Source organism: Narcine bancroftii, chromosome 12, assembly GCF_036971445.1.
Source record: "Narcine bancroftii isolate sNarBan1 chromosome 12, sNarBan1.hap1, whole genome shotgun sequence".
Lineage (NCBI taxonomy): Eukaryota > Metazoa > Chordata > Chondrichthyes > Torpediniformes > Narcinidae > Narcine > Narcine bancroftii.
In genome coordinates this window covers 28196068-28214860 of record NC_091480.1, presented here as the reverse complement: position 1 = coordinate 28214860, position 18793 = coordinate 28196068, and the positions used below count along the sequence as shown (strand labels likewise).

At 41.4% G+C, this 18793-nt stretch overlaps 1 protein-coding gene across 13 annotated transcripts in view; it reads left to right on the top strand.

Moving 5' to 3' along the window:
- Nucleotides 1–18793, top strand: part of tnrc18 (trinucleotide repeat containing 18) — a 174086-nt gene that overhangs the window by 145364 nt on the left and 9929 nt on the right. For 12 of the 13 annotated variants that reach the window (XM_069905046.1, XM_069905054.1, XM_069905056.1 and 9 more), the window contains 5 exons: nucleotides 1669–1744; nucleotides 3306–3414; nucleotides 8838–8954; nucleotides 10081–10278; nucleotides 10858–12077. In XM_069905046.1, the coding sequence (XP_069761147.1) occupies nucleotides 1669–1744; nucleotides 3306–3414; nucleotides 8838–8954; nucleotides 10081–10278; nucleotides 10858–12077 (1720 nt within the window). The remainder of the gene's footprint in view (nucleotides 1–1668; nucleotides 1745–3305; nucleotides 3415–8837; nucleotides 8955–10080; nucleotides 10279–10857; nucleotides 12078–18793) is intronic. The other variant, XM_069905049.1, reaches the window with a different exon arrangement.

Here is an 18793-nt window from a genome sequence, read left to right as displayed (position 1 = left end):
CTCAATCATTGCGATTGATTTTGCTTTTGAGGAATAAGTATTGATTGGCCTGGGCACTGGGGAGAATATTTTATCCTTTTTTGAATAGTGCCATGGGCCCTTTTATATTCCCCTGAAGTGGCCTGAGTTTGATGAAAGGATGGCACTGGTGGCAGGGTAGCACTCTGTGAGAAGGCTGCAGCTCAGATCTGTGACAGTGCCTCTGACTCAAGGGGAGAGTGTTCTACAGTTGGAGGAAAGGAAGCAGCAAATCCTAAAGTATTCTGTAAGCGACGAGACCCTAATGGATCTACAAGCCACATTTCGATGATGAAACTATCAGAATCCTTTTGTTTTTTTTGCTGAGGGAAATAACTCAGTTTTCACATCATACCCTATTCTGAGTTGAGCAAGAAATTAGATCAGTCAAGTTCATGGTGAGGTTAGGAGTGTTCTGAAGTAACTAGGAGGTCGTGCTGTAGTCACATGCCTTGATGGGCACTGGAACTGAACGCAACATAAACAATAGCTGCTTTGTCGTAGCACAAAATATATATAATTCGTCTCTTCAATCTAAATGATTAACTTCTAACCTCAAGGGATAATTTTAACAAGGAGCATTTGACAGATTTGTCACACTTTGTGCTAATGGGCGCAAGGATAATAAATCTGGTCGAGCCAGAGCCCAGGTTAAGGTGGCTGAGGTAGGTCTCTCGTCTCTTTGTCCAGAAGATTGTGGTTCCAGAGACTTGAGGGCAGAATCTTGACCATTATCACCGAGCAGTTCCAATTAGTACAGCACTAAACCAAAGTCTTGTCTCGTTTCGTAAAGATTCCAAGACATCATTTTGGTCAATATTAGTAGTGACTTCACAAATATTTTTCTCTCAATCAATATCGCGGTGACAAATGATCTGATCTCAATCACTTATTTATGGGGGCTTGCGATGCACAAATCTCCTGTTAGGTATCATTTCAACAGTAACAATAATACACAATATAGAATTAACTACTAATGTGCTTTTCACGAGAAATGTGATTCTGTTTTGTACCCTTTTGACTTTTCTGCTTATAAATAAAATTTCATTGAAGCTGAGGTCCTGCTTTAGAGTAGTAATAATAATCAGAAAATATTTCATTGTATCTATTAAAAAAAAGTCTCTACTGGACAAAGAACTGGCAAACTAATATTAATTTTGATGTGGGAGTTAACAACTGAGGTGATGAGGATGTTTCCCCTTGTTGGAGGAATCCAGAACAAGGAGACACAATTTCAGAATATGGGCCACCTTTTCAAGATGCAAATTATGAGAAGGGCCAAGGAGTGAATAAATATATTCCAAGGCTGAGGTAGATTTTTTTTAAAATAAAGTGTCATGGAGATCTGGCAGAAAAGTAGAGTTGAGGCCTAAAGAGACCAGGATTATATTGAAATGCTGAACAGGCTCATTTCTGGCCTATTCTTGCTTATATTTCTCATGTTTCATTTTCTTTGATAAATTCTGGAGTTAACTTCAGCCACTTTTATTTCCATTCATCATCAACAGTTGTTAAGTAATCAGTGATTTTTTTTAAAAATCATGCAACCATTCCTGCTCACATGTTACCCGTGTAGTGTAATAATATGGACCATGGAAAAATTCTGGAATACTTTGGGTCCTTACCTGAATATGTCAATTCCTAATTTAGATACCGGGTGGTTGTAGAGGGAGAGAGAGGAAACCGTCCTCACATCTATTCATTGGAACAGCTCCTGCTAGAAGCGGTGAGTGGCTTATCACCCTTACCTCGACATCCATAAAATGTATCTGCTGAGATTTGTTTGCATTCTGTATTCTGCTTTAGCAAGTAATGATTTTGTGTGAGCTTTCCTTCCATCTCGTTTCGAGTTGAAGAGTGAAAACCCTCAGAACAAAGAAGATCAGACAATTATGAGACTACAGATCCTTGCTGTGTCTGATGTTCTGATCACATTTAACTCAACAAATTTTTAAGTGCACAGAAATCAGACTTTTTAACATTTTTAGACATACAGTACACCATAGTGACCAGTCCTTCAGGCCCATGAGCTCATGCTGTCCAAATGCCCCAATTGATCTACAACCCCCATATTTTTGGAGGAAACTGGAGCATGAGGAGGATACATGCACAATCATGGCTAGAACGTACAATCTCCTTATAAACAGTGGTCGGATTTGAACCCTGGGACTGTAATAGTGTTGAGCTAACTGCTATGCCAACTGTGCCACCCGACGGTAACCATGCTACCCAACTTTTCTGTTCAACCAGTAAACTAATACATACCTTTTTTACCCACCCAGAAGCAGTGAGATTTTCTGTTGGAAGCATATGCCCAATAAAATTATTTGTTTCATTGATATTTACTGTTATTGGGTTTGGCATTCTAATACATTAGTTAGTAAGGAGTTTGTTGTGTGAAGTTTACAGTGGTGTTATGATGTTATGATCGCCTCCCCCTCCCCCATTTCCTCCTCCCCCCCCCCCCCCCCCCCCCCCCAGTATGCTTTGATGCTTTGTAACAGCATCTATAGCCCGGTTTCAGGAAAAATATTTCAAGGCTTATTTTCTAGAGGAAAGGAAAATTTAACAGTTCAAACAGTCTTGGTTAATTTCTCTCACTGTTGAAATAGCTTTACTGTGTTTTTAGGATAAGGATGAAGGTCCAAGACCAACTGTAAGTGTAACACCCCATGGGTGGTTCCTCTGTGGCATTCCTGAGATCTGAGCTCACAGCGCCAAAGCCCTATGACTGGTCTGATGAGCTGTCTCTCCTGTGCTTGCAAACATATAATGACTTCAGATTGTTATTGCTCTCCAGCCTCACAATCCTATAAGATCCTTATAATTCTACCATCTTGGTCCTCCATAGATTTGATCTCTCTCCCATCCATGATCAAGTCTTTACCTCCCTGATCCCAAGTTCTGATATTCCCCTCCCTGCAAGATGGTAGTAAATTTACTCTTCATTCAAAATTTTGGCAATCTGCCATTTCTCCTTATGACGCTCAGTCAGTTTCTTTCCTTCAGTAATACTTTTCCAACATAAAGCTGTTGAATAGAAGTGGGAGTTGTTTGAGTAAACTGGTGTGGACTTGTAGGGCCAAAATGGCCTGTTTCCATGCCATAAACTGTTATATGGTTATATATTTCATACAGATCTTCAAAAGTACACATTTTTCAAATTGTTGAACAAGTTAAACCCAAGAGCATTGCGCCCAAAGAGAGTGTGTGTGACAACTGAAACGATCTGAAATTCAAATTTTAATTTTGCATCTTGTTTTCTTTCTAATATCTTTTTGAAGCAGATTATTGATGTTAAACCCTCCTCTGTGAGGTTACTGCCTGAAGGTACCCGTATCGCTGCATATTGGAGTCAACAGTATCGCTGCCTCTACCCTGGAACCGTTGTTAGAGGTACCCGTCACTGTCACTTTGTATCCCAAAGGAAATTTTATGCTATTGGAAGCCTGTGTTTTCGGGCTGTCGTTAATGAAAAAAATCGCAGAGACTCGGATGAGACTCTGCCACTCGTGTAGGAAATGTGAGGAACAAAAGCTTAAAGCAAATTTAGCTGGAGGAACTCTAATGGGGTTGCCTTGAACTACAGAGGTCACACAATCACTCCTAGTTTGCCTGCGCAATGATTTTTCTTCTGAGACATAATAAAACTATTGTAGTTTATTTTCCATGTTATTGATGCAATGTTATTTTTTTTCCCCCAGAGGAATTTAGGAAGGGAGTTGAAGTGAAGGAGGGGAATGAGTGGGAGGGAACCTTAATTTTTTTTTTTAATTTAGATATACAGCACCGTAACAGGTCATTTCGGCCCACAAGTCCGTGCCGCCCAATTTATACCCCATTAACCTACACCCCGGTACATTTTTTGAACAGTGGGAGGAAACCGGTGCCCCCAGTGAAAACCCATGTAGATCCTTCTGCAAGCTTTGAAAATCTTCCTCGCTGTCCACTACACCTCCTATCTTTGTGTCCTCAGCAAACTTGCTGATCCAATTTACCACATTATCATCCACTAGTCACAGGCCTCCAGCCTGAGAAGCAACCATCCCTTACCACTCTCTGTTTTCTCCCACACAGCCAATTTTCAATCCAATTTACAACCTCTCCGTGGATTATAGTATCATTACCTTCGAACTAACTCCCATGTGGGACCTTGTCAAATGGTTTGCTAAAGTCCACACAGACAACAAACACATCCTTTCTGTCATCTAGCTTCTCGGTAACCTCATTGCAAAAAACTACAAGATTGGTTAAACCCTAACTATCATGCACAAAGCTACGTTGACTGTCTTTAATCAGCCCATGGCTGTCCGAATACCTATATATCCTATCTCTCAGAACTTCTTCCAATAATTTTCCTACTACACTCGTCAGGCTCACTGGCCTATAATTACCTGGTTTATTTTTGGAGGCTTTTTAAACAACAGGATAACATGAGCAACCCTCCAATCCTCAGGCATCTCACCCGTGGCTAAGGACATTTTAATTATTTGTGTCAGGGCTCCTGTAATTTCTGCACTAGTCTCCCTCAAGATCCAAGGGAATATCTTGTCAGGCCCGGGGGATTTATCTGTCTTTATTTGCTGTCAGGCAGCAAGCATCTCCTCTTCCTTAATCTCCATATGTTCCATGACACTTCTGTCGTTTCCCTTCCTTCCTTATGCTCTATGTCAGTACGTGAGGCTCCACACATGATTGACCACTCTGATCCTCTAGGTGACCAATTTTGCCCCTTACCATCCTTTTTCACTTAATATACGTAGAAACCCCTTGGGTTTACCATCACATTATCTGCCAAAAGAAACCTCTTGTATTCTTTTTGCTTTCCTGATTTCCTTCTTGAGAATTTTCATGCATTTTCTGTACTCTTCAAGTTACCTCATTAGATCCTTGTTGCCTTTACTGGCTATACATCTCCATCTCTTTCTTAACCAGATCACCAATATCCCTTGAAAACTAGGGTTCCCTATGCCTTTAATACTACCAGGAACATGCAAATTCTGCACTCTCAACGCATCCTTGCCAGACAACAGCTTATCCCAATCCACTCTTCTCAGTTCCTTTCTCATTTCCACAAAAATTGGCCTTTTTCCAATTTAGAATCTGAACTTGAGGACAAGATCTATCCTGATCCATAATTAACTGAAACTATTGACATTATGGTCACTGGACGCAAAATGTTTGCTTACACATAGTTCTGTCATCTGACCTATCTGGTTCCCTAATAGGAGATCAAGTATTGCATCCTCTCTCGTTGGTACCTCTATATATCAATTTAGACAACATTTCACAAACTCCAAGCCATCCAGCCCTTTCACTGTATGTGAGCCCCAGTCAATATGTAGAAAGTTAAAATCTCCTACTATCACAATTTTGTGCTTCTTACATCAGTCTGCTATCTCCCTACAAATTTGCTCCTTGAATTCTCTCTGGATGATCTATAATACAATTCCATCAGTGTGATCACACCTTTCCCATTCCTCAGCTCCACACATATAGCCTCTGTAGATAACCCCTCCTGGCTGTCCTGACTTTGCACAGCATTTTCCCTGACTCTTTCCCCTTTCATCCCTCCCCCTCTATCACATCTGAAGCAATGGAACCTTCATATTGTGCCTTATCAAGCTTTCATATTGTGCTTTCTTCATTTCAGGACATTCTGAAGCACATATCAGTCAATGAAGTGCAATGGATAGTAATAAGGGACATGTTCTAGTAAACTTGTATCAAGAAACACCAATCACTAAATGAAGCAAGAGGTTTAAATGGTGTTGAGCAGTAAATGATGGCTAGAATACCAGGGATATTATTTTCAAAAACAGTCCCATGCAATTGTTTTGCCAGCTGAAAGGTCAGGTGGAGATAACACCATGACTAGGAAAAATAGATTGGTAATGCTGCCTTGAGCAAAAGTAAACTCTCTCCAGCCCTCAGAAATGACCATTCGGGAGAGATACTGAATCAGCTTGACTCAATTCATTGAGGTTCTTGTAAAATACAGAAATTAGCATTCACTTTAATCTCACTGTTCAGCACTTACTTAACCTGTCGGGTTATAATAAATCCCATATTAGAAAAGGCCCTCTTTTGAGGGGTTTTCCCTTCCTCCTTTTTCCCAGTTGTTCTATAACCTTTGATCCAACCCATTGCTTGTAATAAATCAGCATTAAGGAACTAGTACTTAATGCAATAACAAAAATGGTTAAGTGATCCCGAAAACTGACAGGGAGGTCTTCAAAGCTTGTAAGTTTTTCAAATGCGTCGAGCCTTTTTCTTTCAAGGCAGATTTATCGCTCTGCTCTTGAATGTGATGCAGAAATTTATCACACAGCCCACTGACATTGTGATAACTGCTATTCTCTAATTATTCTCATAAATCTGCAATACTCAGCTCCTGCTATACTGGCAAAACCAAAGCTTGCAGTTGTCTACATGGAATGAAACCAGTCAGACTATGTTCGTTTTCTGTACACCAGCCAAAGGCCATTTGGCACACTTCCTACAAAAAGAAATTCTCTCTTGGAATGGAGTAGGAACATATTGAAGGTGGCTTACAAGGCTGTACAAAGCATGAAAAGCTCTACAGGATCTTATACTCCATCCCTGTCTGGAGATTCCCAGAATGTTCCCTAAATAGCAACAGGAGAGAGGTGAGAGGCATCATAAATGATTGAGGTCTTAAGTATCCGCCACAGCTCTAATCATCCCCATAAAGAACAGAATTCAAAGGAACATTTAATTTTAAGGAAAATTATCCCCATGGCTGCGTTAATGTGCATGAGGAAAAAGATGACATACTTAGCTTTCCTCCTGCAGACTTCCTTCAAACTCAAGGAACTCTTGGTTTCGGAGATCAGCAGGAAATTCTGAATCCATAGGGTTAAAGCAAGATGTTGCAGCAAAATCTATTAATGTAAATTACTATTTCACCCAGAAACAGGTGACCTGTGATCATTGCCCATTTTTCTGTGGCAGCAGTTCCATTTTTTAAAGGTTTTTTAAACAAGAGGTTTGACTGTTGAAATTTGGCCCTTGCTGAGGTCAATCCTTGCTCTGCTGAGGAAGACAGCTTTCCTGGGCACCAGTTATTGGCAGTATCACATCTAAAACAAATGAAAATTTGTTACTCACCCTTAAGAGAGCAGTTAATGAACAATATTTAACATCGAGCCATATAATAAGATAAGTGACATAAAAGATTAGTCAAAAAGTGAAGCTTTGAGAGTGGTGGCAAAGTTAGGGAAGGAAATCCAGAGCTTAAAAACTGTTCGTCAAAGTTGGTGATCTTCAATATAAGCCTGAGAAGTGAATATTAATGATTAGCCTGAAAATGTCTCCTCTTCAATTTATGTGCAAAGTCAGGTGAAGGTATTCTGAGCAGTCGGGATTAAGAAAAATCTCTGCCTGTTTCCCTGCTCAGTGAGGAATCTAGTGTCCTAATTTATAAAGAGTCTGTTATGTCCATCCCTGTCCTCTCCTCTGAAGATCAGTAATCCAATTCCTGCCTGCTGAAGATCAATTATCTCAATCACAGCTGGAAATTCTGTGGTGTTGGCATAAATGGTGTTGGCATAAATGCAGGTGTTGGCAGGTGTTTTGTGTGATTTGGGCAAAGTTTTCCCATTAAATACAATATCAGATTTTGTTAAAAATATTTGATGAATTGTCACATTGGGAAGATGGTAATTGATCCAAAATATAAAATCATAAGTTTTATATTTTGGTTTCTGAGCAAAATTAAAATAATTCTTAGCTCTTTAAAAATTGGTAAAGGAAAACATTTTTCTCAGATGTTCCATCTGCATTATTAGTTGCTTGATTTAACTATTTCAGTGTCAACTTAGAAATTCCATTGGGTTATATCACCTGGCCTTGATTCCATTTGGTTCTTATTTCAAACTGATATTAGGATTGGTGACTAAAAGTTCTCCTATAACTGAACACCTGACCTACTCAACTTTCCATCACCAATTGCATCGCAGAATACTGAAAAATTTCTTGTTGTCACTTTCTAAGTTGCCATTTAAGCATATTTTTATTTACTGAGTATATTTTTCATATGATTGTTCCAGACTTCATTAATATTAACTTTAACGCATTCTGTGATACAAGCCTGAAATTAGAAAAAAAAATCCCATCAAGGGGCTGTGGGGAATCACCTGTGGTGAATTTGGAAAGTCCTTTCAAAAAAATACAGAGGGCTGAATGGATTTCTTTTTTTTAATCATGGATTTCATCTTGATGAAGAAAGTCAGTGGGTTGGACTGCTTCCATCCAACGCTTCAGTATAGTTGCATACTTGGGTGTACATTGGACCCATAATTTTCTGTATCTGGTCACTGCTGGTAATGCTACAAATGGCACTAAGAGAATGACCAGATAACTGTGCATTTTTATGTTGGTTGAGCGCAATAAAAATTTTTCACCTAATCCACTGACTTCCTCAATTATAGTGAGGAGAAAAAATTTATATCCAGACATGACATTCGATTAATATCTTACTCGGTAAATGACTGCTTTGCTCATAGAGCACCGCTCAGTCTGAAAGTCCTGAAGCCTCAATCACTTGAGTACATCACAGCTGATAATTTATTGCATATTTTCCTACAATTAATTGGTGAGCTCGTCTTTTTTTTTAAACCTTTGGGCTTACCATCCTGAACTAATTCAAGTACTTTCTCAAGATTGTTTTCAACCAGTACAAGCAAACACTACCCAAATTACCATGTGTTCCTTTACAGCTACAAACCAGATCTCCATTCCTTCCCTTAATTTTACTCCTAACCTTGTTTCCCTTTCTGCTGTTTTGCTTTCCTTAGGGAGTCCAGACCCCGATGAAGACGAGGACTTGATTACAGTGGAGTTTGATGATGGGGATACTGGGCGGATTCCTATTTCGCACATCCGCCTCCTACCTCCAGACTATAAGATTCAATGTACGTAAGTCCAGTGGCCTTGGTTCAAACTGCACCCATTCATGTTCGAAGACTGTTATGGTTAAGTGGTGATAGGGAAGGCCAAAGTTCGTTGGCTGGATGTGAAGAAATGGCATCAGCATTATACCTGAGTGTACATTTGCTTTAAGAGTCGATACAATGGACAGGATCATGCTGGCTATGCAAGGGCACCAACTGCAGTCCCCACCCACCCACACAAAGGTCATCTGGACTAGAGGCAGAGAGCTTGAGGTAGACAGTGAGGTCTTGGCACCAAGGGCTCAAATCTCAGGGAAGCCTGGCCACAAGACTCTCTGAAAGGCGAGGACGGGAAGCAAATTTAGGAGTGGACTTTTGTCTTTTGTCAAAGCTTGTAAAACAATTTGAACAAGTTTTAAATATCTTGCCTTCAAAGATGCTTAAAATTGAAGTAAGTACAAAACCTTCTTAAAATAGTTGAGATAAAAGTGTTAAATTAAAAATTAAACCAGTGAAATTCTTTAAAAAATGTTACTTTTTTTCTTTCCCTCTTAATCTTTTTTGCCTCAAGTTTTCATTGAATTCAATGTGGTGTTCAATCCATCACCAGATGTGACCTGAAGCAGAACCAGAGGGCAGATCCCAAGTACAACGTTAGCAGACCTCGCGAACCTGGTCTTTGGCTTTGCCTCGTCCAAAGCAAAGTGACGAGTTGAGACTCACTGAAATTTAAACAGTCTAATGCTTGGAACTGCTGATTCCAGCCAGACAGATTCACCCCAAAATATAGTTATCCTGGGGGGTTTTTTGTCCTAGCTAAGCTATCTCCAACCCTCCTGTTGCTTTTTGGATCTTCATGTGCATTACAGGGCCATTATGAAACCTTGCACTCCAGACTGCAACCAGTATGTTCTCCAGAATAATGAGGGGTATTCTTATAATTGGCCAATTAGCTTGCAGCCGAGTCCAATGAATTCTGAACTCCCTCAAGAGGTGAAACGAGTGAACATCTTCAGGTGCAAAAGGCAGTGGTGTTAAATTTCCTCCCCCATCCTGCTCGCTCACCAGGAATGTTTTACTTTCCTTCTTTCGTTGCATCTTTTGCTGTCATGAGTAGCACAAATGTTAAAAGTGCGATGTTTGTCAGTGTCTGATTCAGAGACTGGCTTCCTCTTCACAGGTGCTGAGCCGTCACCTGCCTTGCTGGTGCCCAACACCAAACGGCAGACCAGGAAGTCCAGCAAAGATTCTGTGGAGAGCAAGGAGGCCAACACTCAGAGCTGCAAGACTATTGTAACAAAAAACAAAGGCCGTGGAAGGAAAACCTCCACCAAAAGCAAAAGCGGTAAGCTGGTCATTGATTATTCTTCCCTCGGTACATGTATGGGCTGAGATTTTATACTTAAACCTACTGGAAAGGAAAGTATGTCAGGAAGCATTTTGAGAACTGGAACACTTTCTCAATAAAGCTGGTCGGGCCAGGAATCAGAATGGAGGTGGATAAAATATTGTTCAGTGAAGGAACTTGCGGAATCAGGGTTAGTAAGTAGATGATGTCCAAGGACCATCTGAAAAGAGCAACAGGCTGCAAGGTTTAAGGAGCCTTCTTCTATTCCAATACTCCAAACCTATCTTACTTAGCATTTGTTGAAGTTTCCAGGATGGTGCAAGTTATGATACATTTTTATTTCTATTTGGAAATAATCTCATGGTGTGGGCACTGTTCTAATGTAATAAACTCAGAGGTGAATTCGTATGTAACAAAGTGATAGATCGTCTTATTTTTTTATAATGGTGATTGGGGGTTAAATATTGGCCCCAGCGAACAACTACAGTGTGTTCAGGCCTTCCTGAAAGGGCAAGGATGAGGGAAAATAAAGGAAGAAGATATGAAGTAATAATTGAGATATTTTTCCTTTTACAGGAACAGACTGCGCTTCAGATCAGACTGAGATCACCGGCCTGACAGAAGATCAGGGTAGCATAGAGGGCCAGAGTAAGCAAGCTGGGAAGCCATTGAAGAAGTGTCTCCAGAAAAGGAACACCAGTGGAGTTTCACGCAAAGGCATGAAGGAGAAGAAGAAGAAAGTGACCAAAGGAAAGGCCGATCTAAAACAATGCACACAGCAGCCATCTGCCTTTCGCCCACCTGTTTTCGTGAATGCTCTCGGCACGGAAATGTACGGCGACCTGCCTGCCTCAGCTGACTCATTCCTCACTTCCGAGACCACTGGATTGAAAGTGAAATCAAAGAAGGGGAAAAAGGTGGAAGAGGAACCTCAAGAATTTGGGACTGTTGGGAAGGGAGTGAGGAAACAGCTGGAGTCTGAGATTCTCATTAAACTTGACCATGAAGGGGTGATGTCACCCAAGACCAAGAAGACAAAAGCAATGATGATGGAAGACCAACATTTAACAAGCAAGGTGGACAACAAAGCCATGCTCAACCTACCTTATCCAGCAACGACAGCAAACAGCGAGGCCAAACAGAAGCCCTCAAAAACCAAGGCTGCCAAGAAGGAGCCAAACATTGGAGTGGCCTACTCTGGTGGGACCTTTGGCAGCAGTTCTGGTGTTGTAAGCAAAATGAAAAGCAAAGAGAAGGAAGATGGGGAAAGTACTGCAAGTAGCAGCAGTAGTAGTAGTAGCAGCCCTGAATCTGATGCAGAGGATGATCGGCAGAATGACGCAGGAGTGGCTCAAGCCAACAGCAGCACCTCAAGCTCAAGAGCATCATCACCTGTGTCCTCATCATCTCAGTCCTCATCTTCCACTTCCTCATCCTCTTCCTCATCCTCGTCCAGCTCATCCTCTTCATCCTCGACCACCGATGAAGATTCGTCCTGCAGCTCAGATGAGGAGTCCAGCTGTCAGTCCGTGCCGGCACCCAGCGTCTCCTCAGGCCAGCAGGCAAGCTCGTTGCCGGAAGCACAGCCCCAATGTGCACCCCAGCAGCAAGCCCAGAAGGAGAAGAAGCAACAGAGCAACAACAAGAGTAAGGCCAAGAAGAGAGATGGCATCCATCTTCCGACTACCAAAGAGCTTGCCAAACGCCAGCGGCTGCCGTCGGTGGAAAACCGGCCTAAGATTGCCGCCTTCCTTCCAGCCAGACAACTTTGGAAGTGGTTTGGGAAGCCTACTCAAGTAAATACTTTTCACATAAATTTAATGTCATAAAACGTAGATGTTGGGGCAACGCTGTTACAGCACCAGCGAACCAGGTTCAGATCTGGCGCTGTATGTAAGGAGTTTGTACATTTTCCCCGTGACCCCATGGATTTCCACTGGGTACTCTGGTTTCCTCCCATCCTCCAAAAACTTACGGGGTTAGTAGGTTAATTGGTGTATTTGGGCGGCACAGGCTCATGGACCAGAAGGGCCTATGTCTCTAAATTAAATTTTAAAAACTAAATTTAAAAAATTAAATCATGATCCATTTAATTCCAGAATTGACAGCTTTAAACATGGGACCGTTTATAAAACTAGAAAGTTATCAAAATCTTTAGAGTCTAATTGTTTATATTTAGTTTACATGTTTGGAAATTTGGAGTTTTCATCGGGATGGTGATGAAAATTTTTGAGCAGTGGGATGTAGGTAGTACAGGTGGGTGAGAAAGGATGAGGAGTGGGGTGTAGGAGTGTTCACAAGTTGGACAGGTGGGTGTGAAAGACTGAGCAGTGGGTTGTAGGGATATACACAGATAGGTCAGGTGGGTGAGAAGAGCTGAACAGGGGTGTAGGGGTGTACACAGGTAGTACAGGTGGGTGAGAAGGGATGAGGAGTGGGGTGTAGGAGTGTTCACAAGTTGGACAGGTGGGTGTGAAAGACTGAGCAGTGGGATGTAGGGATATACACAGGTAGGTCAGGTGGGTGAGAAGAGCTGAGCAGTGGGGTGTAGGGGTGTACACAGGTAAGACAGGTGGGTGAGAAGGGATGAGGAGTGGGGTGTAGGAGTGTACACAAGTTGGACAGGTGGGTGTGAAAGACTGAGCAGTGGATATAGGGGTGTACACTGGTTGGTCAGGTGGGTGTGAAGGGCTGAGCAGTGGGGTGTAGGGGTATGCACAGGTAGGACAGGTGGGTGAGAAGGGATGAGGAGTGGGGTGTAGGAGTGTTCACAAGTTGGACAGGTGGGTGTGAAGGACTGAGCAGAGCAGTGGATGTAGGGGTTTAGAAAGATACGAAAATGGAATGCATGCAGAGCTGTGCTGGACATTGCTGATTTGAGGAAGATTTAAATCAAGGATTAGATGGGTTTTGAACGTAGAAGTGCAATGTCCTTTCATCCCAAGGACTTCGGGCTATGAACTGTTTTGTGAAGCCAAATCACTAAACACTGTTGTGTATTTAATGTATCGGAAATGTGCTTTCACACTCTTACTCCAGATTATCATGTGTTCAATGAAAGCATTAACACGTGGAAGCTGCTACGAATACACAGAGACATAAATGACATGCACGGCTTGTTTTGATATCATGTATGCAAAATAAAACACTGTATATAAGGGTCATGAACAGCATTCTCTTTGCACCCTGTTGCAACAAGAAACCATAATTCGAGGATTGAGGTTTGCCCATGCTTTAGTTAAGCCAGACCAAACTTTACGGAGTCGGTGAAAATCAAATAAACTGAAAATCCTTTAAGGCTGAAAAAAAAACAGAAAATGCTGGAAACACTCAGCAAATCAGAAAGTATCTGGAAAGGGAAGCAGAGTTATCATTTCAGGTAAGAGACCCCCAGCGGATCAGGTAGAGAAAGTAAAAATGATTACAAGTTGCAAATTAAAACCATCAATTTCTCTGCAACTTAAAATGCTTTATTTTACTTTTCCCCAGCTCTGATGATGAGCATCTAATCAGAAACTCTAGCTCTGTTTCTTGTTCCCTGCACTTGGAAGCACACATGAGACTGCAGCGACTGGAATCTTAAACTAAATACATTCTGCTAGAGCAGTGGTTTTCAAACTTTTTCTTTCCACTCACATACACCTTAAGACATCCCTATACCATAGGTGCTCCGTGATTAGTGAGGGATGACTTAAGCTGGTATGTGAGGGGGTTGGGGGGAAAGGGTTGAGAATCACTGCTCTAGATGCAATGGTTACTGAAATTTTTGCTTGAGAAAACCCTTTGGAGTTATGAAACCGTGCACATAACGAGTCAATTAGGTGCGATTAAAACAGTGGTTTCCACCTTACTAATCACAAAGCGCTTATGGTGGTATATGAGTGGAAAGAAAAGGTTTGGAAATCATTGTGCTACAGGAACTCAATGGGTCAAGCAGCCTCTGTGGGAGAGAAAGACAGTTAATATTGCGGACTGGAAACCTGTCCTGATGCAGACCAGCTGGCGACGAAACCATTTTCTCCCACTGATCCTGCTCAACTCACTGAGTTCCTCCTGCAGATTGAGTGTAATTTTAGGGTTTTTATGTTACACAGTCTGCTGCTGTAGAGCTCAGTCTTCCTCCAGGTAGAGTTTTGTTCTCGAGCTCTTCCTAAGTGATTGTGGCATTCCATCCTTGTATGTCAGAACTTTTTTCTCCAGTTACCTGCACGACATTAGCACACAGGAGTTGTAAGACCATGTTCCCAAATGTGTGTCTGGTCAGTGCACCAGAAGCAGGAACTACCGAAAAAATCAAGCTGGTGTGCTGAACATAAAAGAAGAGGTCCAGAGCGGACTGATGCCTATGGGAGTACAATGCACAAAATAAAACGCATCTGGGATGCGCTGTCTCCAATTATACTGTAACTACGCCTTCAAACAATTTGTCACAGAAGACATAATTGATCAAGATGCAATTTAAGTCTCATCAGAAGCAAGACCAAAGACTTGAGGGCAGATGAAGATGCATTTTTTCCCTTGCTCAGTGATTGTTGAGATCTGCTGGACATGAGCACATTCAAAATGAAATTGAATAATTAAATAGGGTTGAATGAAAAGGACAAAGCAATGGGACTAATTTGGATTGATCGTTTAGAATGATGAGCGCTATGGCCCAATGTGTAACTGGTTTATTCGTTCCAAATAGATGCCAGTTTCAATTTAATCTCTCTGGTTACACCCTCAGGAATTCAAATGAACCATTTTTGGAGGACACAATAAACATAAATGTATGTGGAAATGCACGTGGCCTTAGCGGACATATAGATGGTCCCTGCTGTTCTTCACCTCCCTTCTTCAAGCACCCTTGGATTTAGCTAACCATTGCAGAACCTATTGTACAACTGTTCGAAAAGTTGCCACATTGGCAGAGCTGATTCTGAACCAAATTCCAAACAAACTGTGAAACTCTTGGGTTCAATCCTTGGACAGTTATAAATTGTATCAATTGATTGACTTTCTATAAATGACCAGAGTCTTTTGCCAAGAGTTACTGATCTTGTTTGAAATGCCCAATTAAAGTTTCTGAAGAGGTGATTACAGCAGTGGACAAGACAATGTTTCATGGACATTTCTTCTATGAACTTCCATTGTAAAAGCCCCTCATACCAAATTTAGATAGATCGTTTAGAATGATGAGCACTAAGGCCCATTATTGGGCTAATGTTCACATTGATGTAACTGAAGCCTAATTGGAAGCTGGGTGAATGATAAAGGACAGGAGGGATGGAAAATGGCCAAGTGCTCAAGTTGGCAAAATGTCAGGAGTGAGATCCCATCAGAATCTATGTTGAATATGAAGCCATTCGGCTATCCAATCAGATATTTAGATGGAAAGTCACAAATCTTTGTTCCACAATAACACAAATGTGGATGCTATTGTAAACCGTGCAGACAGAAGTATTAAAATACCTTACACATATATTAAGTTAATAGACAAAGCAATGGCAGATTGATGTCTAATAGAAGAGCATTGATTTTTGGACTTAAAGGCTGTCCAAATGTAGAAATCAGGGATTCATTCAGTGATACAATGATCAGGGCAGAGATGCTGCAAAGGAGAATATGAGAGATCACTGCATGTCACAGAGACCTTTAGTTATTTATTGGTGAATTTTATTGATATTAAGAATTGAAGTGTGGAGCAGGTCACTTTGCCTGAATTTAAGATTTTGCTTTATGAGAAGTGTCTTTTCTGGAAATCCCTTATTAACTCAAAGCTCTGCTGAGAGATAAGGCATCATATTGGGACCTCTTTATTCTCCCGCTTCTTGCTGCTCTGTAACCAATGCCTCACTCTCTGGGTCTGCAGACAAGATTGTCCAAATGTAAAAAAAAAAGTGGAGACATATTGTCCAAATGTAAAAAAAAGTGGAGGTATATATACCTTCTGAATATGTCATGAATAGGAACAAAGTCACAATGGCTAATGGGGCGCTTGCCATTATTATCTACGCAGCAAATGGATTATTGAGAGCAGCTCTAGACACTGTTCCTTTTGAAACATATCCTTGCCAAGAGTAAATGAACCTCTTATTCTTCAATAACTAGAACATTGCTTGGTCTCTTATGAGTTAAGATGAAGAATTCAATGTTAATTTTCTTTAGAATTTGGAAAGTTAAAGAGTGGTGTTACTGAAATGTACAAAATATTAACCCTGGGAAGCTGATAGAGTGAACAGAAAGGGAATTGTAGCTATTGGTTCAATCATCCAGATCTAGGGAACAACTAAAAATTAGAACCTTGCTGAGTGAAGGTAGGAAACTTCTACATGTGAGGGTGGTAGAACTGGAGCTCTTCAACACACAGCGTGGCAAATTGTTAACCAAGATTGATGGATTCATTTTAATTAGTTAATTATGAATATATATGGAGAACAGCATGTGGAATTTATACACACACTGGAGCAAACTTCCGCCTGTTCTGTTGTTTAGTCTGGGATGAATTGGCTATCAATACCAGCCCTTTTAAGGCTACTTGACACAAATGACCACTAAGGCTCCTACTCTGGACAGATCGGTGACCCCACTTGAGTCTGAACTATGGAGATCCAAACCTGTGTTAAAATTGAATCAAGTCCCTTCAAGCAAAAATACTTTGTGATCACAATTTTGAAACATTAATTTCTCTTCCTATTCCTAACAATCCTGTCTGTCATTGTGTTAAAACATGCTTCATAATTACCTGAGTTGAAGGTTTAGGAAATTGAGCACATGCAGGGACTCTCCAAAGCAGTACTGACAAAGGTTGCTCTGTGCACCCCATCTCAGATTCCCTCTTCAGTACATTGTGTGAACCCTGCAAACCCCATAAAGATACTTTAACATTATTGATCCATTAAATCTAACTGTATCTACGGATACAGAGACAGATTGGACTATTTTCTTTTTGCTCTATCATGGGATGTGGACCACACCAGCTGAGTCGGCATTTCCCTGATTGCCTTTTAAAGGTAAGCCATCTTATTGTCAGTGATTTCATACTGTCAGCTGGAGGAAGAGTTAGTTGCACATGGAGCACTTAGAGGGCAGTGAGGAGTTGGCCATGTTGCTATGGAGACCTGTTAAGTGAACCAGACTGTTTTATTAGGTGGGTTTTTTATGATAATCCAGTATTGATATGGCCACCATTATTGATCCTAGAGCAGAAAGCACAGAGTTCATTGGCCATTTTCATGAGCAAATTGCTTTTAAATCAATTCAATCTAGAGTATACACCTTCACCATCATAATTTGTAGTCCTACCGCAACAGCTGAGCTGCACTACAGTCAGGTCCACACAAGAAATCGTCTTCTAATCATGTGATTTCAGTGCCTGCATCCATCTGGGGTTGCACAGGACACATTATGTTCTGCATGCATTGCAGAGACCATCAGGGACATCAGCTTGTACTAGAGGGAGAGCTGTGTGCAGGCCCAGAGAGTGAGGCACACAAGGCATTGGTTACAGAGCACAAGAAGTGGGAGAATAAAGATGTCCCATATGATGCCTTATCTCTCAGCAGAGCTTTGAGTTAATAAGGGATTTCCAGAAAAGACACTTCTCATAAAGCAAAATCTTAAATTCAGGCAAAGTGACCTGCTCCACACTTCAATTCTTAATATCAATAAAATTCACTAAAGGTCCATGTGACATGCAGTGATCTCTCATATTCTCCTTTGCAGCATCTCTGCCCTGATCATTGTATCGCTGAATGAATCCCTGATCCAATTCATCAAATGCCTCACTACAACTGCTTTCAGTAGCTGGCAGCTTCAATTTATTTCTATGGGAGGAGGCTCTCACATCTGGAGGAAACAGCTGGCGCAACTTTCCACCAGGTTGCTCCTACAGTGGCCTTGACTGGTCTCGCAACCCATTGCTGCACAGGACTTCCCTCCTGCTATGTCCCTTGGAGTGAACCTAGTGGATCTCACCCTCTCCTCCATGGTGGTTTTAATATGTGTGACTGTAATTTTTCTTTTTAGACATACAGTTCAGTAGCAGGTCCAAAAGCCCATGCTGCCCAACTACACTCAATTGATCTACACCCTACCCCCCCCCCCCCCGTACATTTTGAATGGTGCAAGGAAACTGGAGCACCTATGCAGACACAGGGAGAACATGCAAACTCCTTATAGACAGCGCCGGATTTGAACCCTGGTCGCTGGCACTGCAACAGCATTGCACTGTTTCACTAACCGTGCTGTGGAGGATGCCTTTAAGGACTGACATCCTTTGAATGCTGTACACAGAATTATCGGACGCTAGAATCTGGTCAGGAATCTTGTTTTAGTGCACATTTTTTGGTGTGAACCTACCTAATGCTTTCTTTCATTTCTTTGGCCAATCTCAGGACATAATGAGGGTCTAATGGGGCAGCAGCTCCATTTTCAGTGACTATTTTGCACACCAAGAGAGGGTGCCATTTTGTACTCTTTAATCCCAAACTATGTGAACTAATTTGGATTCTCCAACTACTGTGGTGGGCTT